Here is a 26391-nt window from a genome sequence, read left to right as displayed (position 1 = left end):
TTTATACTGAATGTATGAACCTTGTTTGTCCTGCAGTCAAACACTCCCTGAAGTTTTTCCACACTGCATCTTCTGGAGTCCCAAACCTCCCAGAGTTTGTGGTTGCTGTCCTGGTTGATGACGTTCTGGCGGGTTACTGCGACAGCAACAAAAAGACAGTAGAACCAAAACAGGACTGGGTGACAACATTATTAGAAGACACTCCTCAGCATTTGGAGATGTACACTGCAGAGTGTGATTTGGAGACAATCATACAAGGACTTCCATAAGTTAACTCCTTCTGAAGCACCAACGACGGCTTCGGACTACACGTCACAGTCACGTGGTAGTCTGAGTCACGGCTGTAAGTCTCCTCTCCTTCAGAGACCGGCCTGTTCCGGTCTTGCAGGAGCACCGTCGCTGCGTCCTGGGCCTCCTGCTGTCAAAGACGATTGTCATTGGTTTACCCACACGTCTTCATCAAAACAGGATCTTCATCAAACAAGATGAAAGTGTTATTGTTGTTGCTTCTCTTCTGTCACGTTTCATCACCAGGTGAGGTCACATTTTAAATCTTTACTTGAAGCTCTTTGTTCCTGCGCAGCTCCAAGAAACTTCTTTAGTTTCACTTTCGCTTCAACTTGATCAGACTAGTGTGTTTTAACTGAATTTCACTGAATTTATGATGAGTGTGATGATGATGATGATGATGATGATGTGTGTATATTTATACTGAATGTATGAACCTTGTTTGTCCTGCAGTCAAACACTCCCTGAAGTATTTCTGCACTGGATCTTCTGGAGTCCCAAACCTCCCAGAGTTTGTGGCTGCTGTCCTGGTTGATGACGTTCTGGCGGGTTACTGCGACAGCAACAAAAAGACAGTAGAACCAAAACAGGACTGGGTGACAACATTATTAGAAGACACTCCTCAGCAGTTGGAGTGGTACACTGCAGAGTGTGTTGAGAGTCAACCAAACTACTTCAAAGCCAAGATTTACGATTTGAAACAGCGCTTCAACCAAAGTGGTAAGTAAGTAGTAATGTGCTGTATTTCACTTGTTACTGCTAAACTGTATCTTAGTTTTGTTTTGTTTTTATTTTTTCACATTTAAAAAAATGTAAAACACAAAAGTGAAGATAATGAATAATATGCAGAGCAGGGAGAGGCAGAAAACCCAGTGGGCTTATTTGAAGCCTCCACCTAAATAATGTTGAAGTTTGTGTGCAGGTGTTATTTCAAGAATCCTCCTGCCTCACTTGTCATCTGAAGTTTTTTTGTGTTGCTGCACGATACTTATGTACTTTGTACTTACTTACAAAAATCGGATAACTGTTCTGATATATTCTGATATTGTATCTGGAATATTCGTAATTGTTTATGTGTATCACATTTTCAATCAAATGAGTTGGTATTGATCGTTAGAGGAGCATATTCCCAAATTCCCACATTTTCTGTCAAAGTAGTACAAACTAGATGACACAGTAAGCCTGGAGCTTTCAGGGTCCCTGGAGTTCTGCAGCTGCCCACTTTGCCCAGTTCGTAATCCAAAGGAAGTTCTAATGACTCTGATACCGTGAATTCCTGTAAAACTGCCAGTTAAGATCATCTTTCCTCTGGAGATATAATCTGTACATCATGTTCATGGAGTCTCTGTCTCTGTCTCTGTCTCAGGTGTCCACATTTTACAGAGGATGGACGGCTGTGAGTGGGATGATGAGACTGGAGAGATTAATGGTTTTAATCAGTATGGTTATGATGGAGAAGACTTCATAGCATTCGACCTGAAGACGTTGACGTGGATCGCTCCGAAACAACAGGCTGTCATCACTAAACAGAGATGGGATGCTGAGAAACGTAGAACAAAAATCACTGAGATGTACCTCACTAAGATTTACCCTGAGTGGCTGAAGAAGTATGTGGCCTACGGCAAGAGCTCTCTGCTGAGAACAGGTAGAACCACATGACCTGATGTAGTTTCATGGACACAACCATGTTCATATAGCCTGCTCTGACAGAACTGCCATCGTATTATCACTCCAATCAGTCTGACATCTTCTTATGTTATGAAAAGGTGTTTACATGTTGTGAGCTTCACTTGTACAGAATATACACAGAATGATGTTAGGATAGGCCCTCAGAGGAAACTAACCTTTTGGTATGATTTCCATCAAAGTCTATGCTATTAGTAGCATTGTTAGCCATGCTAGCGACATAGCTCTTGGGATGGCAATGACAGTTGATCTGTGGGTCACTTGGTCCTTCACTTTGGGACAGACTGAAATATCTCGACAACTGTTGGATGGAGTGACATAACATTTTGTACAGATATTCAAGGTCCCCAGAGGATGAGTTGTAAAAACATTGAACCCCTGACTTTTCATCCAGCTCCATCATCAGATCAAAATATCTGTTTATCCGTACTTCAGTTTATGACCAAATACCTGCAAAATGAATGACATTCACATCAGCCTAAGCTGTACTGCAAATATTAGCATGCTAACATGCTGACATGGTGACATGGTATTATAGCTGCCAAACACCATCATGCTGATATTATAATTGTTAGCATGATATTAGCATTTAGCTCAAGGCACAGCGGTACCTCAGCTGTAGACTCTCGGTCTTGTTGTGTGTATTTACTTATTTATGCTGCTTGGACTTTAACACCTTCTGTTGTTGATTGAGCTCCCTTTAAGGTTGGCCATCATCTGATATGAAGCAGCATGGAGCCTCACTGTGATGTTGTTCAACTAAGTCACATGTGTCTTAAATTGCTTCACTCTCTTATGCCCCCCCACCTCTCTCCAGAGCTTCCCTCAGTGTCTCTCCTCCAGAAGACTCCCTCCTCTCCAGTCAGCTGCCACGCTACAGGTTTCCACCCTAAAGGAGCCTCACTGTTCTGGAGGAAAGATGGAGAGGAGCTCCATGAGGACGTGGACCACGGAGAGATCCTCCCCAACAACGACGGAACCTTCCAGATGAGCGTTGACCTGAACCTTTCATCAGTCACACCTGAAGACTGGAGGAGGTACGACTGTGTGTTTCAGCTCTCTGGTGTAGAGGACGACATCGTCACCGGACTGGACAAAGCAGCGATCAGGACCAACTGGGGTGAGACTGAGATTAGAGGGTGCTGAATGGGACTGCATGTCTGTGGTTTGCTGGGTATTTTAGCTTTTAATCTGACTGTCGAGGGCTCCTGGCTACGTCGTGCCAAATCGCTGCGAACAAAGTTAGCTTGTAAATGTACTTTCGGGTAAAAATTAACAGCCGGCCATAAACTAATTAGGAAAATGTTTACTGAGGTGAGGAGTTGGGTCATTTTCTCATAGACTTCTATACAATCAGATGTTTTTTTGCAACCGGTGGAGTCGCCCCCTGCTGGCCATAAGAAAGAATGCAGGTTTAAGGCACTTCCACATCGGCGTCACTTTTCAGACCCAGAAGTTAGTGCTTGGTTTGAGTAAATTGTACTTCTGTTCTAACCTGCTTTATCTGTACCGGTCTTCGTTTCTTATTGTTGTTTCTTTGTTCAACAGTGAAGCCCAGTCACATGACCGTCCCCATCGGTGCTGCTGCAGTGGTTGTTCTTGCTCTCGTCCTCATCGCTGCCGCTGGATTCATGATTTACAAAAGGAAGAAAGGTGAGAGAGATTATCTGCTTAATTGATGATGATGAAGAAATAAAGTAAGGACTGAACAGGAGGGTAGAATAGATTTATTTTTCAGTTTGAGTGAGTAGAAGAGGGGATCACACTCACTGGGGAAAAGGTGGAGAAAGATATTCATTCAGAACTGTAACTGAAATGATTTGTCTTCTGTTTTGATTTCAGACAAACGTCCTCCATCTTGTAAGTGAAACTTACTTTTATTCTATTTCAACTGATCTGACTGTATGCTGTCAATTAACATGATTGTGCAGATGAAAAGACTGTTTCCTGCATTTACTGTTTATTACAGTTCAGTGCAGGATGAGTGGACTTGACGCTGTTTCACACAGTTTGTTTCTGACCTTTCAGCTCCTGACAGCAGCTCTGAGCTCTCTGACAAACTGAATCCAGAGACCTGATTGACAAACGCACTCACTGAGTTTCCTCATATGGGGTGAAATAAGTAAACACTTTGACTTGTGAGACATTATGTAGCTTTACAGAACTAACAGAGACTAAAAGATGGCTTCCTGCAACAAAACTAAAGTAGTGATTATGATTTATGTGCTTTATATGTAAATGTTGAATGTAGGCATAATAGTTTATGTCACAGTACAGATCTGGAATTGATACTCTAAATCAAATTGTTTGATTTTTTTCATCTTTATTTCATTTTATATTGACGCCATAATGTGTTTCCTATCCGTTTCTAAGAATGTTCAATGAGTGTTTTCGATAATGTTTGAGTATTTTATGGTTTTACAATAACTACATGAGTTACAGGTTTCTGTCAACATGTAGACACTGAATACAGTGCTCAAAATCACCACTTATGATGGATTATTGAAACCATGTTCTTTTCTTTGGTAAGACAGGACAAGCGACATAATTCATGAAAAGCTTGTCATACTACAGGGGCTGGCAACTCGGGTAAGACTAGTGGAACCAGATAGACAGCGATGGTGGTCGGACTGCTGAGCGGGCCGTGGCATTCAGATGAAGTTGACTATCAAGCCAGCTCATGTAGGTTAGCCTCACAGATACGATGTAGATATGAGGCCACAGAGTATCTGCTCTTTGCTTGGGTGAGTGAAGGATTCAAAGGCAGCTTAAAGGTACGTCAGGTCAGGGATAGAGAATGGTGTCGCCTGTCAGAGGGCCAACTGCAAGGCCTAATGATAGGTCAAGATATCATTTAACATGAATACTAGACTTCCATAGGAATGCCCACCCAACTTTTGGCACATTTTAATGTGTATTCATGAACATAAATGAATGTCAAATGTATTGCACTTTCTTTTGGTGCTGGCGTTTCACTTTACAATAAAATCCAATGTAAAAGCACATTATTATATTGTTTCTATTGAACACATAACACATGATAACAACAACAACAACAGACAGAGCACCAGCCAAATGTTAAAAAGTGGAAGACGTGATGATAATCTTGATTAATGACAACAATGCTGGATGTAAAAATTCCCGGAATTTTCAGTGTTTAATCTTAATAAATAAATGTTTTTATCCAACAAGACTCTTATTCACTCATATTCACACTCTTATAAAGCCAAGGCTGAAAACAGCTCTTGAACTGAGTTCAAGGAACAAAAGGCTCACAGCAGCCCTGACTCCAGCAGCAACTATTAAGTATTATAAGTATTAAGAGCTTTCTGGATCCACAAACTGTGTAGAATGAATTAGTAAATCCCCGTGATCCTTTGATGATATACATGAGAATATACGAAAACTCATCCACTGTGTCCTGCAAAGGATGGAATCAGAGGTTCACTAGTCAGCGGAGTGATTGATAGTTGGAACAATGTCCAATATATGTTTTCATTTTGGAAAAGGGGACCACCACACCTGTCTGCCCATCGCAGGGCACTTGACCAGACACCCATGGGACGCTGAAGACACGAGCAACCAAAAAACCCTAAAATATCAAAAACCTTACACAACTATGTCTGCATCAAATGTGGAAGATTTGAAACTTTAACTTTAACTTTGAGGGAAGTCAGATGTTGATTTCTTGTCAAACTTTCTTGTCATTTGAAACAGTTTCCTCTGACAACCTGTGAGGAAGTAAAATGTGAATCAAAAATAAAACCACGTCAAGCCGGTTTTTTTTTAACAAGGAAATCTGTGAAACTTAGATGGAGATAATAAAAAAAAAGACTAAGAAGTACAACAACCTTTTGTTTGTGTGAACCTTGACTACAGCCACTGAAAATGCTCGTCTTTGTCTGTGCAGCTGTCACAGAGTACAAGGGGAAACTTACTGAGGTACGAATGACCCAGACCTTCATAATCCACAGTTCTGGGATTATAAAGAGGATGTTAAAAAGTAATCAGTGTCTGGCAAACTACTGCTGTGCTGCAGACATTATTGCCTTTTGTAAAGTAGTTTCTATTGGCTTTATAGGTAAAGTTCATTATTATTATTATTATTATTAGCTCTTCGGGTGAGGAATTGCATCATATCCAACATATCAAATTCTGCGTGTTACATGACCGGCTGTGTTTTGGACTTTAGCGGCAGACAAGCACAGGCAAGGAGCTTTAGTGGCAGCAGACAGGAACAGCTGACAGAGACTCAAATTAAACAGTTTCCACAGAACCAGAGAATCTATGAAGTCTCTGTTGAAGGCACTGTGGAAATTAGAATTTGTTCATCTGAACTCGTATAAGTCAAAGTTAAAGCCCCGTAGGGAGTCGCTCACAGGTGAACACGCCTCAAATACTCCGAGAATGTGAACACAACCAGGAAACATCTTTGGAGCCAAAGAAAACACAAAACCAACTGACTCTTCTCAGACCTTCAGCTCCACTCTTCTCTCTCAACAAGATGAAGAAGCTGATGATGATGCTCCTCTTCTGTCATGTTGCGTCGGCAGGTAAGATCACGATACACGCTGCGATCAAGAGATATATTTATATTTTCTAATTTCCTTTATTAGCATGACCATAATTAATAACCACTGTGTGTGCAAGTGAGTTCAGATTTCAGGAATACTATTAGAATGTGTTTACTGTTATTTCTACCTTCATAAAGTTATTGGAAATTGACCACACAATCACAGGAAAAGGGCTGTGATAAATCCTTCCTGTTTTGTGTTCAGGGATGTGACAACTAGTCAAACAAAATACTGTTTAAAATGAAAAGAATACATTTACATCTCTTAATCCTGTTTGTCCTACAGTGAAACACTCCATGAAGTTTTACCTCATGGTATCTTCTGGAGTCCCAAACGTCCCGGATTATGTGGCCGTTGCAAACGTTGAGGAAGTGATTATGGCTTACTATGACAGTGACATGAAGACACCAGAACCCAGACAAGATTGGGTGAGAGAATTAATTGAAGATGATCCACAAGACTGGGAAAGGAACGCTCAGGGCTACATGCGCTATCAGCAGCTCTTCAAAGCTGAAACTGACAGCTTCACGCAGCACTTAAACCAAACTGCAGGTATGTTGTGTTTTGCTGCTTTATTTATTTTCTCACTGGATTAGATCAGAATATCTGCTGAGTTGGTCAATAATAACTCTGGTGTTGATGACTCTTCCCTGAGCACTACATCTTCAACTGAAATGTCAACTATTGACTGTGTTGCCATGAAATGTGTGACAGACGTTCATGTTCCCCACAGGATGAATTGTAATGACTTTAGTGATTCCCCTTCATTCTCGTCTGTTGTAGCATCATCGTCAGGTCAAAAGGTCAGTTTGTTTCGATGACCGCATACCTGCAAAGCTAATGACATTCCCATCAGCCGCAGCCGTACTTTGTGTTTAGTGCTAATTAGCAAATGTTAGCATTTGCATGGTAAGCATCAACATTTGTGATGACGCCAGATTTTGTCGCCTATAGTCCACCCCACAGACTGTAAAGCCCCTTGAGGCAACTTTGTGGTATTGTGCAATAAAACAACTGGACTTGACCCCTAACTGCTGTTCTCTGTAAACAGCTGTGATGCTGCTTCATCTAAAAACGACGTCAGTGACGGTGATGACAGTGTATCTCTGGTTAACATGTGACATCAGCTATAGCTGACTACATCTCACTGCAGTCTCTCTGTCTCTCTCTCAGGGGTTCACATTAACCAGCAGATTTTGGGCTGTGAATGGGATGATGAGACTAAAAAGGTAGATGGTTATAAACAGTATGGTTACAATGGAGAAGACTTCCTCACATTTGACCTGGAGACAGAGACATGGATCGCTGCAAACCCACAGGCTGAAATCACAAAACAGGAGTGGGATGGAAATAAAGCCAGTAATGGCTTTTGGAAGAATTTCCTCAGCAACGTTTGTCCTGTGTGGCTGAAGGACTATGTTAACTATGGGAAGAGTCTTCTGCAGAGAACCGGTAGAGTCACATCGCCTGATGCTTTTTAAAGGACACAAAAGTGTCTCTTCTGTTTTCAATGTACAGTAACTTTACAATAAATATGAACATAGTTCTGTCATCTCTTTTATTCTCGCTGTCCTTCGCTCTCCTCTTCTGTCTCATAACTTTATCAATTTAAGTGAAATGACTCACATTTGTGTGCTACTAACACATTTAACTCACAGCACTTCAAACTGGGATGGTAATATTGAGATAAATTACAATAATATTTATGTTGAGACCCTTTAGAGGGGGCCGGACGCACTGGACGAAGCTGCCTAATTGTATAAAATTGTCAGTTTTGAATACAGGACTTTTACTTGTAATGGAGCATTTTTGCATTGTTGTTATTATTGAATACTGTTAAGGACACCACTAATTTATTACAGTGCCTCTCTGATAATTCAGTAAGTGTTGTATTATTGTCATGAATGAGACTTTGCACCCCCAGGTGGGGCAGGTAAACTGCATGATGCGCATCAGAATTGATGCACATGATTCATGCACTGTTTAAACAGTAAGATGTATCAATAGTTACGGATCATTTTAGCCTGTTTTTTTAGGTACATAACATGATAATGATATAAAATGTCTTTTACTCTCCAGAGCTTCCCTCAGTGTCTCTCCTCCAGAAGACTCCCTCCTCTCCAGTCAGCTGCCACGCTACAGGTTTCTACCCTGACAGAGCCTCACTGTTCTGGAGGAAAGATGGAGAGGAGCTCCATGAGGACGTGGACCACGGAGAGATCCTCCCCAACAACGACGGAACCTTCCAGATGAGCGTTGACCTGAACCTTTCATCAGTCACACCTGAAGACTGGAGGAGGTACGACTGTGTGTTTCAGCTCTCTGGTGTAGAGGACGACATCGTCACCGGACTGGACAAAGCAGCGATCAGGACCAACTGGGGAAAGACTGGAATCAGAAGTAATGAAGGTGAGAAACACACACACAAACTTTAGCCATCCGTTCCAAATTGGTGAATTATTACTCTTGTTAATGATTTTAAGACTAACATCAGTGTTTAACTAATTCATCTTCCTTTACCAGGATCACTGGTCAGATCATGTTATCAAAAGATATTTTATTATTCATTTTCTTAAAGTCACAGAAAAGCTAAACAGGCAAAGCAGCGAAGGTCGAGATATCCTGAATTTTAGTATTTAAATCCCCCAAAACACTGGATCCTACATTTCCCACAATGCAACTAGAGTCTTTCATTAAACCATCCCTGCCGAGTAAATGCGTCACTTCCACCAAACTCCGCTCCCAGTTCGTAGCGCAGGCTTTCTGCTAAAAAGTTGTCGTCTCCCAGTCCTGATAACATCATCGGGGTGATTTTTTTCTCCCTCCAGAGACACAGCAAACATTCAACAGCTGTGATCAGTTTTGTTTATTTGGTTTTTGTTGTTTTTTGCCGAGCAGAGGAGCCAGAGGAGCCCAGTAACATCACCATCCCCATTACTGCTGCAGTGGTTGTTCTTGCTGTCGTCCTCATTGCTGCTATTGGATTTACTGTTTACAAGAAGAGGAAAGGTGAGAGACTCAAAGGTGCACCAAAGTCTGAGGCAGCCAACAGCAGCAGTGTGAGGCACAGAGTGCAATATGAACCTACAGAATAACACACATAATCTTTTCTTCTTCTTTCAGCCAATCGCCCTCCACCTCGTAAGTAGAACTAGTGTTTGTTCTATTGTCTCTGGTCTGACATGCACTCTGTGGGTTAAAAAGGCTTTTCAGTGTGAGCTGAGGTAGTTCAGTGCAGGATAAGAGGACTAACACTGTGTTTCTGACCTTCCAGCTCCTGACAACAGCTCTGAGCTCTCTGACAAACTGAATCCACAAAGGTGACTGACAAACGCACAGTGACGTCATGTGGGACAACAAAACAGCTGTGACGTGAAGTATCCTCGCCTCCAGTTAAACAAGCTGCCTTAATCTGAACGCTGAGAAACCTTCTGAGATTGTTTTGCCCTTCGCTGTAAAACTTCTGCGTCACATCACAGCTGCAAAGAAAATATCTGACAAAGACGACCAGCGATGGTCATTTATATGAAGATAAGTGAGGTTATTAAGAGAAAACACGAGCTAAACAAGACGTGGACGCTTTCAGAAACCTTCACATCAGACGGGCATTTTAAACGTTTTTTCTTTGAAAATGAAAAACTTTGGAAATATGGTGACGCTTATGTTAATAAAATGGTGAAGACTGAAAATGAAAACAAATAATGGTCTTTTAAAAGCTGCCCTGTGTTAATTAATTAACATTTTAGATCTCAGTGAAATCGAAATCCTCAGCTAAAGATGTGATACTATAACATTTGTAGAACTGTTCCTTCTGTTTTATGTGATTATTCTCTCCGTTTAAACAGAAGTTACTTTCTCTCTGTTGACTTTCTGTAGACATTGAATAGCAGCACTCTAACATCCCTCTCTGTGTTGAGAGTCTGATTCATTTGCACTGCCATTTCATTCCTTTTGTACCGACGTTTTGCTTTTTCAATAAACGGTTCACCATCTGTGTCTGTATCACACTGACACGAATATTGCCTGAGTATTCACTATTATCACAGAGACTAAATGAATGTGGCTCCAACCTGTGGACCTACAAAGGAAGGACAGAATCAGCTGTGCAGATTTATGACTTACTGCTGGTATGATACAGGAGGGTGGAGGTCATCCCTAAAAGCATAACTGTTACATACAACATTAATTAATATGAACATTTGTTGCGTCAACACGTTGTTCAGCTGCCTGTGTGATTTGAAAATGTTGCCAAGTCATTACTTGGTAACTTTAACCTAATTACAGTCGGAAGAAATTGTGTTTTAATGAATAATTCACTTTTACTCAACTATGATTCTTTTACATTTATATTTAACTACAACTGAGTTATTGAGTTTTGACCCCTAATTTGCATTCATTAAGTTATGTGTGTGTCAATCACGAGTTTAGCTGAAAACTTTCTAAACCGTCAAACTGGCTTGAAGCTTCGGACGTCGTCGGTCACGTGGTGTTCTTCATTTGATGTGAAACAGTGATCTGCACAGGAGTGAAACAGGTTTGTCTGGTCTGAACAGAAACACTCCCGCCTCCCTCCGCCTGGAAAAAGAATTGGACACAAGACGGAACAGCTGAACCAGCTCGGTCCTTTACCCACACGTCTTCATCAAAACAGAGTCTTTATCAAACAAGATGAAAGTGTTATTGTTGTTGCTTCTCTTCTGTCACGTTTCATCACCAGGTGAGATCACATTTTAAATCTTTACTTGAAGCTCTTTGTTCCTGCGCAGCTCCAAGAAACTTATTTAGTTTCACTTTTACCTCAACTTGATCAGACTATATGTTTTTGAATCACACTGAATGCATCATATTTATGATGAGTGTGATGATGATGATGTGTGTATATTTATACTGAATGTATGAACCTTGTTTGTCCTGCAGTCAAACACTCCCTGAAGTTTTTCTACACTGGATCTTCTGGAGTCCCAAACCTCCCAGAGTTTGTGGTTGCTGTCCTGGTTGATGACGTTCTGGCGGGTTACTGCGACAGCAACAAAAAGACAGTAGAACCAAAACAGGACTGGGTGACAACATTATTAGAAGACACTCCTCAGCAGTTGGAGTGGTACACTGCAGAGTGTGTTGAGAGTCAACCAAACTTCTTCAAAGCCAAGATTTATGATTTGAAGCAACAGTTCAACCAAAGTGGAGGTAAAGTTTGTAATCTGTTATATTTCACTTGTTACTGCTGTTCTGCATCTTAGTTGTAAAGTAAAGTGACGTTCTACAGGTCCTCAAGATAATAATAACCTTCTTTACATGAAATAGTAAATCATATAAATCATGTCATCATCAGTTCGCCAACAGCGGCCCGACCACTACCTGCCGGTCGCCATGCCAACCATAAATCAGCTGCTGGTTAGACTTGTTGCTGTCCAACACAAACTCATTCCCACCCTGAGAAAGAAATTCAAAACATCAAGCAATAGTTAAAATATCCTCACAATTACACACTTACAGAAGAAAGCAGAATACAAGACATCCTTCATTTCCTGCAGTGATCTGTCAGATGATTGGATGGACAGGGTTTAAAATCACGTTCCACTTGTGTTGTGTTGCAACTTAAAGAGGGACCCAAAAGCAGAGCGGAGACAGGCTGGTTGTAAGTTCAAAAAACAGGGATTTATTGAAAAAGATTTAAATTGTGAGAGAAGGTGATGGCAGTCCGCGGCGGGCGGAGACGGCAGCGTGGCAGACAGAATGGCAGATTGGAAGTGACTCGGAGAGACAGGCTGAACGCACGGGAAGCAGTGGACCTGAGGTACAGGCAGACAAAAGTTAGTCAGGAACTGGGAAAAGAAAAAACACACGATCAACAACAGGTCTGGCCTTCGCGTTGTTACCACTTGAGAAACTGAACAATCTAGCGAAGACTGGAGAGAAGAGCCGGGGTTTAAGTACTGCAGGTCCTGATTAGTGGACGGAAAACAGGTGTGCAGGATGAGAGACAGCCAGAGATGATTGAGGCCACGCTCAGACAAACAATCACACAGACAGAGACAGACAGAGACAGACAGAGACAGAGACTGACAGCGAACTGACGAGAAACAACAGAGGAGCACAAGGGGACAAGGAGGAGAGCATAGCTGGACCACCACGACCTGTCATCTTATCATCTTTGTGTTGCTGCACGATACTTAAATAACTAACTAAATTCAATAACTATGTTATAGATATTAGATTCTGACATTGTATCTGGAATTCAATAATCAGCCTCTGCAGGAAAGTAAAAGTTCATAATATATATATATTCTGTTAACAGAGTCAACCTTCATAGTCCAACATCAGACTAATAAAATCTAAGTCTTTACAATGAATTAGAAAATGAAGAGTTTCTATAACACGTAATGTTTGTGGCCAAACATCTGAGACAATGAGCTTTCACATCAGGAGACAGCCGGGCGATGGGGTGACCCACACTGGTGTGACTTTGTGTTTATATCAGTTTGATGTGCACAGAAAGCAAGAAGACAAAACCGCTTGGTTTACCGCCATTGGCCGAGGACAGCAGTGCATCACACAATGCGCAATATGTTTAAGATCATCTTTCCTGGAGATATCATCTGTACATCATGTTCATGGAGTCTCTGTCTCTGTCTCTGTCTCAGGTGTCCACATTTTACAGAGGATGAACGGCTGTGAGTGGGACGATGAGACTGGAGAGATTAATGGTTTCATGCAGTATGGTTATGATGGAGAAGACTTCATAGCATTGGACCTGAAGACGTTGACGTGGATCGCACTGAAACCACAGGCTGTCATCATCAAGCAGAAATGGGATACTGAGAAAGCGAGAGTAAAAATCTATGAGATGCAACTCACTCAGTTTTGCCCTGAGTGGCTGAAAATGTATGTGGCCTACAGCAAGAGCTCTCTGCTGAGAACAGGTAGAACACATGACCACATGATCACATGTTCTCATAGCTCATAAGATGGATGTATGGGTCTGTACATGTAGTGCATTTAGCTGACAGAGAAGTTGTTGACATGTTGTGAGCCTAAATTATCTGTTGAGTCTTGAGTTCACTTAAAGGTACCCTATGGAGGTTTTGACCACTAGTAGTGCTGTGGAGCGATCTTTTAGTAGATCCCAGTTTGTTTGTATCTTGTGCGCGCGCACACACACACACACACACACACACACACACACACACACACACACACACAAGGACACACATGCATGTGGTTGTGATTCACATCATGCTGCTGGTTTCACACTATTCCCCTGATCAGCTGTTGGCAGGTAATGCAACATGAAAGGCAGTGAAGAAGAAAACTGCTAGCAAGTAAACATGGATTTCATAAACAATTCATGAAACTGATGATTTTCTTTCCTTTCATGTTCTGTCTCTCTCTCTGTCTCTCTCTCTCTCTCTCTCTCTCCAGAGCTTCCCTCAGTGTCTCTCCTCCAGAAGACTCCCTCCTCTCCAGTCAGCTGCCACGCTACAGGTTTCTACCCTAAAGGAGCCTCACTGTTCTGGAGGAAAGATGGAGAGGAGCTCCATGAGGACGTGGACCACGGAGAGATCCTCCCCAACAACGACGGAACCTTCCAGATGAGCGTTGACCTGAACCTTTCATCAGTCACACCTGAAGACTGGAGGAGGTACGACTGTGTGTTTCAGCTCTCTGGTGTAGAGGACGACATCGTCACCGGACTGGACAAAGCAGCGATCAGGACCAACTGGGGAAAGACTGGAATCAGAAGTAATGAAGGTGAGAAACACACACACAAACTTTAGCCATCCATTCCAAATTGGTGAATTATTACTCTGGTTAATGATTTTAAGACTAAGATCAGTGTTTAACTAATTCATCTTCCTTTACCAGGATCACTGGTCAGATCATGTTATCAAAAGATATTTTATTATTCATTTTCTTAAAGTCACAGAAAAGCTAAACAGGCAAAGCAGCAAAAGTCGAGATATCCTGAATTTTAGTATTTAAATCCCCCAAAACACTGGATCCTACATTTCCCACAATGCAACTAGAGTCTTTCATTAAACCATCCCTGCCGAGTAAATGCGTCACTTCCACCAAACTCCGCTCCCAGTTCGTAGCGCAGGCTTTCTGCTAAAAAGTTGTCGTCTCCCAGTCCTGATAACATCATCGGGGTGATTTTTTTTTCCCTCCAGAGACACAGCAAACATTCAACAGCTGTGATCAGTTTTGTTTATTTGGTTTTTGTTGTTTTTTGCCGAGCAGAGGAGCCAGAGGAGCCCAGTAACATCACCATCCCCATTACTGCTGCAGTGGTTGTTCTTGCTGTCGTCCTCATTGCTGCTATTGGATTTACTGTTTACAAGAAGAGGAAAGGTGAGAGACTCAAAGGTGCACCAAAGTCTGAGGCAGCCAACAGCAGCAGTGTGAGGCACAGAGTGCAATATGAACCTACAGAATAACACACATAATCTTTTCTTCTTCTTTCAGCCAATCGCCCTCCACCTCGTAAGTAGAACTAGTGTTTGTTCTATTGTCTCTGGTCTGACATGCACTCTGTGGGTTAAAAAGGCTTTTCAGTGTGAGCTGAGGTAGTTCAGTGCAGGATAAGAGGACTAACACTGTGTTTCTGACCTTCCAGCTCCTGACAACAGCTCTGAGCTCTCTGACAAACTGAATCCACAAAGGTGACTGACAAACGCACAGTGACGTCATGTGGGACAACAAAACAGCTGTGACGTGAAGTATCCTCGCCTCCAGTTAAACAAGCTGCCTTAATCTGAACGCTGAGAAACCTTCTGAGATTGTTTTGCCCTTCGCTGTAAAACTTCTGTGTCACATCACAGCTGCAAAGAAAATATCTGACAAAGACGACCAGCGATGGTCATTTATATGAAGATAAGTGAGGTTATTAAGAGAAAACACGAGCTCAATAAGACGTGGACGCTTTCAGAAACCTTCACATCAGACGGGCATTTTAAACAGTTTTTTCTTTGAAAATGAAAAACTTTGGAAATATGGTGACGCTTACGTTAATAAAACAAGTAAATTTACCATAAACGCCCAATGTAACCTATATGTACCATCGCAGATCTTTGACATTAAGGGGTAGTATAAAAAAAAAAACCATCAGAAATGTCTTCAGTGTGGTCCACTTGGTCTGTGGTATATAATTGTCCTTTGAGGGGAAATGGGTCTGGGTTCTTATGGCTTAAACAGAAGTTACTTTCTCTCTGTGTTGACTTTCTGTAGACATTGAATAGCAGCACTCAAACATCCCTCTCTGTGTTGAGAGTCTGATTCATTTGCACTGCCATTTCATTCCTTTTGTACCGACGTTTTGCTTTTTCAATAAACGGTTCACCATCTGTGTCTGTATCACACTGACACGAATATTGCCTGAGTATTCACTATTATCACAGAGACTAAATGAATGTGGCTCCAACCTGTGGACCTACAAAGGAAGGACAGAATCAGCTGTGCAGATTTATGACTTACTGCTGGTATGATACAGGAGGGTGGAGGTCATCCCTAAAAGCATAACTGTTACATACAACATTAATTAATATTAGCATTTGTTGCGTCAACACGTTGTTCAGCTGCCTGTGTGATTTGAAAATGTTGCTCTTTAACATCAGTCATTACTTGGTTACTTGAAAGTTTTAAAAAAATTACAGTCGGAAGAAATTGTGTTTTAATGAATAATTCACTTTTACTCAACTATGATTCTTTTACATTTATATTTAACTACAACTGAGTTATTGAGTTTTGACCCCTAATTTGCATTCATTAAGTTATGTGTGTGTCAATCACGAGTTTAGCTGAAAACTTTCTAAACCGTCAAACTGGCTTGAAGCTTCGGACGTCGTCGGTCACGTGGTGTTCTTCATTTGATGTGAAACAGTGATCTGCACAGGAGTGAAACAGGTTTGTCTGGTCTGAACAGAAACACTCCCGCCTCCCTCCGCCTGCAAAAAGAATTGGACACAAGACGGAACAGCTGAACCAGCTCGGTCCTTTACCCACACGTCTTCATCAAAACAGAGTCTTTATCAAACAAGATGAAAGTGTTATTGTTGTTGCTTCTCTTCTGTCACGTTTCATCACCAGGTGAGGTCACATTTTAAATCTTTACTTGAAGCTCTTTGTTCCTGCGTAGCTCCAAGAAACTTCTTTAGTTTCACTTTTACCTCAACTTGATCAGACTATATGTTTTTGAATCACACTGAATGCATCACATTTATGATGAGTGTGATGATGATGATGATGATGTGTGTATATTTATACTGAATGTATGAACCTTGTTTGTCCTGCAGTCAAACACTCCCTGAAGGTTTTCATGACTGCATCTTCTGGAGTCCCAAACCTCCCAGAGTTTGTGGCTGCTGTCCTGGTTGATGACGTTCTGGCGGGTTACTGCGACAGCAACAAAAAGACAGTAGAACCAAAACAGGACTGGGTGACAACATTATTTGAAGACACTCCTCAGCAGTTGGAGTGGTACACTGCAGAGTGTGTTGAGAATCAGCCAAACTACTTCAAAGCCACGATTTATAATTTGAAACAGCGCTTCAACCAAAGTGGTAAGTAAGTAGTAATGTGCTGTATTTCACTTGTTACTGCTAAACTGTATCTTAGTTGTTTAGTATAGTTTTTATTTTTGCACATTTAAAAAAACAAAACAAGAATGAAGATAATGAATAATATGCAGAGCAGGGAGAGGCAGAAAACCCAGTGGGCTTATTTGAAGCCTCCACCTAAATAATGTTGAAGTTTGTGTGCAGGTGTTATTTCAAGAATCCTCCTGCCTCACTTGTCATCTGAAGTTTTTTTGTGTTGCTGCACGATACTTCAAAAATTGGATAACTGTAAGATTCTGATATTGTATCTGTAATATTCGTAATTGTTTATGTGTATCACATTTTCAATCAAATGAGTTGGTATTGATCGTTAGAGGAGCATATTCCCAAATTCCCACATTTTCTGTCAAAGTAGTACAAACTAGATGACACAGTAAGCCTGGAGCTTTCAGGGTCCCTGGAGTTCTGCAGCTGCCCACTTTGCCCAGTTCGTAATCCAAAGGAAGTTCTAATGACTCTGACACCGTGAATTCCTGTAAAACTGCCAGTTAAGATCATCTTTCCTCTGGAGATATCATCTGTACATCATGTTCATGGAGTCTCTGTCTCTGTCTCTGTCTCAGGTGTCCACATTTTACAGAGGATGGACGGCTGTGAGTGGGATGATGAGACTGGAGAGATTAATGGTTTCATGCAGTATGGTTATGATGGAGAAGACTTCATAGCATTCGACCTGAAGACGTTGACGTGGATCGCTCCGAAACAACAGGCTGTCACCACTAAACAGAGATGGGATGCTGAGAAACGTAGAACAAAAATCACTGAGATGTACCTCACTAAGATTTACCCTGAGTGGCTGAAGAAGTATGTGGCCTACGGCAAGAGCTCTCTGCTGAGAACAGGTAGAACCACATGACCTGATGTAGTTTCATGGACACAACTGTGGGTCACTTGGTCCTTCACTTTGGGACAGACTGAAATATCTCGACAACTGTTGGATGGAGTGACATAACATTTTGTACAGATATTCAAGGTCCCCAGAGGATGAGTTGTAAAAACATTGAACCCCTGACTTTTCATCTAGCTCCATCATCAGATCAAAATATCTGTTTATCCGTACTTCAGTTTATGACCAAATACCTGCAAAATGAATGACATTCACATCAGCCTAAGCTGTACTGCAAATATTAGCATGCTAACATGCTAACATGCTGACATGGTATTATAGCTGCCAAACACCATCATGCTGATATTATAATTGTTCGCATGATATTAGCATTTAGCTCAAGGCACAGCGGTACCTCAGCTGTAGACTCTTGGTCTTGTTGTGTGTATTTACTTATTTATGCTGCTTGGACTTTAACACCTTCTGTTGTTGATTGAGCTCCCTTTAAGGTTGGCCATCATCTGATATGAAGCAGCATGGAGCCTCACTGTGATGCTGTTCAACTAAGTCATATATGTTTTAAATTGCTTCACTCTCTTATGCCCCCCCACCTCTCTCCAGAGCTTCCCTCAGTGTCTCTCCTCCAGAAGACTCCCTCCTCTCCAGTCAGCTGCCACGCTACAGGTTTCCACCCTGACAGAGCCTCACTGTTCTGGAGGAAAGATGGAGAGGAGCTCCATGAGGACGTGGACCACGGAGAGATCCTCCCCAACAACGACGGAACCTTCCAGATGAGCGTTGACCTGAACCTTTCATCAGTCACACCTGAAGACTGGAGGAGGTACGACTGTGTGTTTCAGCTCTCTGGTGTAGAGGACGACATCGTCACCGGACTGGACAAAGCAGCGATCAGGACCAACTGGGGAAAGACTGGAATCAGAAGTAATGAAGGTGAGAAACACACACACAAACTTTAGCCATCCATTCCAAATTGGTGAATTATTACTCTTGTTAATGATTTTAAGACTAAGATCAGTGTTTAACTAATTCATCTTCCTTTACCAGGATCACTGGTCAGATCATGTGACCCTGACAGTGTTATCAAAAGATATTTTATTATTCATTTTCTTAAAGTCACAGAAAAGCTAAACAGGCAAAGCAGCAAAAGTCGAGATATCCTGAATTTTAGTATTTAAATCCCCCAAAACACTGGATCCTACATTTCCCACAATGCAACTAGAGTCTTTCATTAAACCATCCCTGCCGAGTAAATGCGTCACTTCCACCAAACTCCGCTCCCAGTTCGTAGCGCAGGCTTTCTGCTAAAAAGTTGTCGTCTCCCAGTCCTGATAACATCATCGGGGTGATTTTTTTCTCCCTCCAGAGACACAGCAAACATTCAACAGCTGTGATCAGTTTTGTTTATTTGGTTTTTGTTGTTTTTTGCCGAGCAGAGGAGCCAGAGGAGCCCAGTAACATCACCATCCCCATTACTGCTGCAGTGGTTGTTCTTGCTGTCGTCCTCATTGCTGCTATTGGATTTACTGTTTACAAGAAGAGGAAAGGTGAGAGACTCAAAGGTGCACCAAAGTCTGAGGCAGCCAACAGCAGCAGTGTGAGGCACAGAGTGCAATATGAACCTACAGAATAACACACATAATCTTTTCTTCTTCTTTCAGCCAATCGCCCTCCACCTCGTAAGTAGAACTAGTGTTTGTTCTATTGTCTCTGGTCTGACATGCACTCTGTGGGTTAAAAAGGCTTTTCAGTGCGAGCTGAGGTAGTTCAGTGCAGGATAAGAGGACTAACACTGTGTTTCTGACCTTCCAGCTCCTGACAACAGCTCTGAGCTCTCTGACAAACTGAATCCACAAAGGTGACTGACAAACGCACAGTGACGTCATGGGGGACAACAAAACAGCTGTGACGTGAAGTATCCTCGCCTCCAGTTAAACAAGCTGCCTTAATCTGAACGCTGAGAAACCTTCTGAGATTGTTTTGCCCTTCGCTGTAAAACTTCTGTGTCACATCACAGCTGCGAAGAAAATATCTGACAAAGACGACCAGCGATGGTCATTTATATGAAGATAAGTGAGGTTATTAAGAGAAAACACGAGCTCAATAAGACGTGGACGCTTTCAGAAACCTTCACATCAGACGGGCATTTTAAACAGTTTTTTCTTTGAAAATGAAAAACTTTGGAAATATGGTGACGCTTGTGTTAATAAAATGGTGAAGACTGAAAATGAAAACAAATAATGGTCTTTTAAAAGCTGCCCTGTGTTAATTAATTAACATTTTAGATCTCAGTGAAATCGAAATCCTCAGCTAAAGATGTGATACTATAACATTTGTAGAACTGTTCCTTCTGTTTTATGTGATTATTCTCTCCGTTTCAACAGAAGTTACTTTCTCTCTGTGTTGACTTTCTGTAGACATTGAATAGCAGCACTCTAACATCCCTCTCTGTGTTGAGAGTCTGATTCATTTGCACTGCCATTTCATTCCTTTTGTACCGACGTTTTGCTTTTTCAATAAACGGTTCACCATCTGTGTCTGTATCACACTGACACGAATATTGCCTGAGTATTCACTATTATCACAGAGACTAAATGAATGTGGCTCCAACCTGTGGACCTACAAAGGAAGGACAGAATCAGCTGTGCAGATTTATGACTTACTGCTGGTATGATACAGGAGGGTGGAGGTCATCCCTAAAAGCATAACTGTTACATACAACATTAATTAATATGAACATTTGTTGCGTCAACACGTTGTTCAGCTGCCTGTGTGATTTGAAAATGTTGCCAAGTCATTACTTGGTAACTTTAACCTAATTACAGTCGGAAGAAATTGTGTTTTAATGAATAATTCACTTTTACTCAACTATGATTCTTTTACATTTATATTTAACTACAACTGAGTTATTGAGTTTTGACCCCTAATTTGCATTCATTAAGTTATGTGTGTGTCAATCACGAGTTTAGCTGAAAACTTTCTAAACCGTCAAACTGGCTTGAAGCTTCGGACGTCGTCGGTCACGTGGTGTTCTTCATTTGATGTGAAACAGTGATCTGCACAGGAGTGAAACAGGTTTGTCTGGTCTGAACAGAAACACTCCCGCCTCCCTCCGCCTGCAAAAAGAATTGGACACAAGACGGAACAGCTGAACCAGCTCGGTCCTTTACTCACACGTCTTCATCAAAACAGAGTCTTTATCAAACAAGATGAAAGTGTTATTGTTGTTGCTTCTCTTCTGTCACGTTTCATCACCAGGTGAGGTCACATTTTAAATCTTTACTTGAAGCTCTTTGTTCCTGCGCAGCTCCAAGAAACTTATTTAGTTTCACTTTTACCTCAACTTGATCAGACTATATGTTTTTGAATCACACTGAATGCATCATATTTATGATGAGTATGATGATGATGATGATGATGATGTGTGTATATTTATACTGAATGTATGAACCTTGTTTGTCCTGCAGTCAAACACTCCCTGAAGTTTTTCTACACTGGATCTTCTGGAGTCCCAAACCTGCCAGAGTTTGTGGTTGCTGTCCTGGTTGATGACGTTCTGGCGGGTTACTGCGACAGCAACAAAAAGACAGTAGAACCAAAACAGGACTGGGTGACAACATTATTAGAAGACACTCCTCAGCAGTTGGAGTGGTACACTGCAGAGTGTGTTGAGAGTCAACCAAACTTCTTCAAAGCCAAGATTTATGATTTGAAGCAACAGTTCAACCAAAGTGGAGGTAAAGTTTGTAATATGTTATATTTCACTTTTTACTGCTGTTCTGCATCTTAGTTGTAAAGTAAAGTGACGCTCTACAGGGCTTCAAGATAATAATAACCTTCTTTACATGAAATAGTAAATCATATAAATCATGTCATCATCAGTTCACCAACAGCGGCCCGACCACTACCTGCCGGTCGCCATGCCAACCATAAATCAGCTGCTGGTTAGACTTGTTGCTGTCCAACACAAACTCATTCCCACCCTGAGAAAGAAATTCAAAACATCAAGCAATAGTTAAAATATCCTCACAATTACACACTTACAGAAGAAAGCAGAATACAAGACATCCTTCATTTCCTGCAGTGATCTGTCAGATGATTGGATGGACAGGGTTTAAAATCACGTTCCACTTGTGTTGTGTTGCAACTTAAAGAGGGACCCAAAAGCAGAGCGGAGACAGGCTGGTTGTAAGTTAAAAAAACAGGGATTTATTGAAAAAGATTTAAATTGTGAGAGAAGGTGATGGCAGTCCGCGGCGGGCGGAGACGGCAGCGTGGCAGACAGAATGGCAGATTGGAAGTGACTCGGAGAGACAGGCTGAACGCACGGGAAGCAGTGGACCTGAGGTACAGGCAGACAAAAGTTAGTCAGGAACTGGGAAAAGAAAAAACACACGATCAACAACAGGTCTGGCCTTCGCGTTGTTACCACTTGAGAAACTGAACAATCTAGCGAAGACTGGAGAGAAGAGCCGGGGTTTAAGTACTGCAGGTCCTGATTAGTGGACGGAAAACAGGTGTGCAGGATGAGAGACAGCCAGAGATGATTGAGGCCACGCTCAGACAAACAATCACACAGACAGAGACAGACAGAGACAGACAGAGACAGAGACTGACAGCGAACTGACGAGAAACAACAGAGGAGCACAAGGGGACAAGGAGGAGAGCACAGCTGGACCACCACGACCTGTCATCTTATCATCTTTGTGTTGCTGCACGATACTTAAATAACTAACTAAATTCAATAACTATGTTATAGATATTAGATTCTGACATTGTATCTGGAATTCAATAATCAGCCTCTGCAGGAAAGTAAAAGTTCATAATATATATATATTCTGTTAACAGAGTCAACCTTCATAGTCCAACATCAGACTAATAAAATCTAAGTCTTTACAATGAATTAGAAAATGAAGAGTTTCTATAACACGTAATGTTTGTGGCCAAACATCTGAGACAATGAGCTTTCACATCAGGAGACAGCCGGGCGATGGGGTGACCCACACTGGTGTGACTTTGTGTTTATATCAGTTTGATGTGCACAGAAAGCAAGAAGACAAAACCGCTTGGTTTACCGCCATTGGCCGAGGACAGCAGTGCATCACACAATGCGCAATATGTTTAAGATCATCTTTCCTGGAGATATCATCTGTACATCATGTTCATGGAGTCTCTGTCTCTGTCTCTGTCTCAGGTGTCCACGTTTTACAGAGGATGAACGGCTGTGAGTGGGACGATGAGACTGGAGAGATTAATGGTTTCATGCAGTATGGTTATGATGGAGAAGACTTCATAGCATTGGACCTGAAGACGTTGACGTGGATCGCACTGAAACCACAGGCTGTCATCATCAAGCAGAAATGGGATACTGAGAAAGCGAGAGTAAAAATCTATGAGATGCAACTCACTCAGTTTTGCCCTGAGTGGCTGAAAATGTATGTGGCCTACAGCAAGAGCTCTCTGCTGAGAACAGGTAGAACCACATGACCACATGATCACATGTTCTCATAGCTCATAAGATGGATGTATGGGTCTGTACATGTAGTGCATTTAGCTGACAGAGAAGTTGTTGACATGTTGTGAGCCTAAATTATCTGTTGAGTCTTGAGTTCACTTAAAGGTACCCTATGGAGGTTTTGACCACTAGTAGTGCTGTGGAGCGATCTTTTAGTAGATCCCAGTTTGTTTGTATCTTGTGCGCGCACACACACACACACACACACACACACCAGGACACACATGCATGTGGTTGTGATTCACATCATGCTGCTGGTTTCACACTATTCCCCTGACCAGCTGTTGGCAGGTAATGCAACATGAAAGGCAGTGAAGAAGAAAACTGCTAGCAAGTAAACATGGATTTCATAAACAATTCATGAAACTGATGATTTTCTTTCCTTTCATGTTCTGTCTCTCTCTGTCTCTCTCTCTCTCTCTCTCTCTCTCTCTCTCTCTCTCTCTCTCCAGAGCTTCCCTCTGTGTCTCTCCTCCAGAAGACTCCCTCCTCTCCAGTCAGCTGCCACGCTACAGGTTTCTACCCTAAAGGAGCCTCACTGTTCTGGAGGAAAGATGGAGAGGAGCTCCATGAGGACGTGGACCACGGAGAGATCCTCCCCAACAACGACGGAACCTTCCAGATGAGCGTTGACCTGAACCTTTCATCAGTCACACCTGAAGACTGGAGGAGGTACGACTGTGTGTTTCAGCTCTCTGGTGTAGACGACGACATCGTCACCGGACTGGACAAAGCAGCGATCAGGACCAACTGGGGAAAGACTGGAATCAGAAGTAATGAAGGTGAGAAACACACACACAAACTTTAGCCATCCATTCCAAATTGGTGAATTATTACTCTGGTTAATGATTTTAAGACTAAGATCAGTGTTTAACTAATTCATCTTCCTTTACCAGGATCACTGGTCAGATCATGTTATCAAAAGATATTTTATTATTCATTTTCTTAAAGTCACAGAAAAGCTAAACAGGCAAAGCAGCAAAAGTCGAGATATCCTGAATTTTAGTATTTAAATCCCCCAAAACACTGGATCCTACATTTCCCACAATGCAACTAGAGTCTTTCATTAAACCATCCCTGCCGAGTAAATGCGTCACTTCCACCAAACTCCGCTCCCAGTTCGTAGCGCAGGCTTTCTGCTAAAAAGTTGTCGTCTCCCAGTCCTGATAACATCATCGGGGTGATTTTTTTCTCCCTCCAGAGACACAGCAAACATTCAACAGCTGTGATCAGTTTTGTTTATTTGGTTTTTGTTGTTTTTTGCCGAGCAGAGGAGCCAGAGGAGCCCAGTAACATCACCATCCCCATTACTGCTGCAGTGGTTGTTCTTGCTGTCGTCCTCATTGCTGCTATTGGATTTACTGTTTACAAGAAGAGGAAAGGTGAGAGACTCAAAGGTGCACCAAAGTCTGAGGCAGCCAACAGCAGCAGTGTGAGGCACAGAGTGCAATATGAACCTACAGAATAACACACATAATCTTTTCTTCTTCTTTCAGCCAATCGCCCTCCACCTCGTAAGTAGAACTAGTGTTTGTTCTATTGTCTCTGGTCTGACATGCACTCTGTGGGTTAAAAAGGCTTTTCAGTGTGAGCTGAGGTAGTTCAGTGCAGGATAAGAGGACTAACACTGTGTTTCTGACCTTCCAGCTCCTGACAACAGCTCTGAGCTCTCTGACAAACTGAATCCACAAAGGTGACTGACAAACGCACAGTGACGTCATGTGGGACAACAAAACAGCTGTGACGTGAAGTATCCTCGCCTCCAGTTAAACAAGCTGCCTTAATCTGAACGCTGAGAAACCTTCTGAGATTGTTTTGCCCTTCGCTGTAAAACTTCTGTGTCACATCACAGCTGCAAAGAAAATATCTGACAAAGACGACCAGCGATGGTCATTTATATGAAGATAAGTGAGGTTATTAAGAGAAAACACGAGCTAAAGAAGACGTGGACGCTTTCAGAAACCTTCACATCAGACGGGCATTTTAAACGTTTTTTCTTTGAAAATGAAAAACTTTGGAAATATGGTGACGCTTACGTTAATAAAACAAGTAAATTTACCATAAACGCCCAATGTAACGTATATGTACCATCGCAGATCTTTGACATTAAGGGGTAGTATAAAAAAAAAACCCATCAGAAATGTCTTCAGTGTGGTCCACTTGGTCTGTGGTGTATAATTGTCCTTTGAGGGGAAATGGGTCTGGGTTCTTATGGCTTAAACAGAAGTTACTTTCTCTCTGTGTTGACTTTCTGTAGACATTGAATAGCAGCACTCAAACATCCCTCTCTGTGTTGAGAGTCTGATTCATTTGCACTGCCATTTCATTCCTTTTGTACCGACGTTTTGCTTTTTCAATAAACGGTTCACCATCTGTGTCTGTATCACACTGACACGAATATTGCCTGAGTATTCACTATTATCACAGAGACTAAATGAATGTGGCTCCAACCTGTGGACCTACAAAGGAAGGACAGAATCAGCTGTGCAGATTTATGACTTACTGCTGGTATGATACAGGAGGGTGGAGGTCATCCCTAAAAGCATAACTGTTACATACAACATTAATTAATATTAGCATTTGTTGCGTCAACACGTTGTTCAGCTGCCTGTGTGATTTGAAAATGTTGCTCTTTAACATCAGTCATTACTTGGTTACTTGAAAGTTTTAAAAAAATTACAGTCGGAAGAAATTGTGTTTTAATGATTAATTCACTTTTACTCAACTATGATTCTTTTACATTTATATTTAACTACAACTGAGTTATTGAATTTTGACCCCTAATTTGCATTCATTAAGTTATGTGTGTGTCAATCACGAGTTTAGCTGAAAACTTTCTAAACCGTCAAACTGGCTTGAAGCTTCGGA

The 26391-nt window shown here is 41.7% G+C and overlaps 4 protein-coding genes across 4 annotated transcripts; all 4 read left to right on the top strand.

The window, feature by feature from the left end:
* The first annotated feature begins 287 nt into the window (after positions 1–287).
* LOC139298538 (major histocompatibility complex class I-related gene protein-like) lies at positions 288–5165 on the top strand. Its single transcript, XM_070921182.1, has 7 exons — positions 288–534; positions 742–1008; positions 1655–1933; positions 2792–3094; positions 3523–3627; positions 3817–3834; positions 4003–5165. The coding sequence occupies exons 1-7, from the start codon at positions 486–488 to the stop codon at positions 4050–4052; spliced, it is 1071 nt and encodes a 356-aa protein (XP_070777283.1). The 5' UTR covers positions 288–485; the 3' UTR covers positions 4053–5165.
* Positions 5166–6424: 1259 nt separating this feature from the next.
* Positions 6425–10559, top strand: LOC139298537 (major histocompatibility complex class I-related gene protein-like). Its single transcript, XM_070921181.1, has 7 exons — positions 6425–6527; positions 6834–7100; positions 7722–8000; positions 8628–8957; positions 9447–9557; positions 9672–9689; positions 9823–10559. Exons 1-7 carry the CDS (start codon positions 6479–6481, stop codon positions 9870–9872), a joined length of 1104 nt encoding a protein of 367 aa, XP_070777282.1. The 5' UTR covers positions 6425–6478; the 3' UTR covers positions 9873–10559.
* Positions 10560–11135: 576 nt separating this feature from the next.
* Positions 11136–15911, top strand: LOC139298536 (major histocompatibility complex class I-related gene protein-like). The gene is made up of 7 exons (XM_070921180.1): positions 11136–11265; positions 11466–11735; positions 13193–13471; positions 13971–14300; positions 14790–14900; positions 15015–15032; positions 15166–15911. The coding sequence occupies exons 1-7, from the start codon at positions 11217–11219 to the stop codon at positions 15213–15215; spliced, it is 1107 nt and encodes a 368-aa protein (XP_070777281.1). The 5' UTR covers positions 11136–11216; the 3' UTR covers positions 15216–15911.
* Positions 15912–16493: 582 nt separating this feature from the next.
* LOC139299277 (uncharacterized) lies at positions 16494–25915 on the top strand. Its single transcript, XM_070922183.1, has 14 exons — positions 16494–16634; positions 16841–17107; positions 17728–18006; positions 18612–18941; positions 19445–19555; positions 19670–19687; positions 19821–19866; positions 21166–21266; positions 21476–21745; positions 23203–23481; positions 23976–24305; positions 24795–24905; positions 25020–25037; positions 25171–25915. The coding sequence occupies exons 1-14, from the start codon at positions 16586–16588 to the stop codon at positions 25218–25220; spliced, it is 2259 nt and encodes a 752-aa protein (XP_070778284.1). The 5' UTR covers positions 16494–16585; the 3' UTR covers positions 25221–25915.
* The last annotated feature ends 476 nt before the right edge of the window (positions 25916–26391 follow it).

Source organism: Enoplosus armatus, chromosome 16 (genome assembly GCF_043641665.1).
Source record: "Enoplosus armatus isolate fEnoArm2 chromosome 16, fEnoArm2.hap1, whole genome shotgun sequence".
In the NCBI taxonomy this organism is placed as follows: Eukaryota; Metazoa; Chordata; class Actinopteri; order Centrarchiformes; family Enoplosidae; genus Enoplosus; species Enoplosus armatus.
Note: the sequence above shows the minus strand (reverse complement) of the source record. Positions and strands in the feature narration are given on the sequence as shown.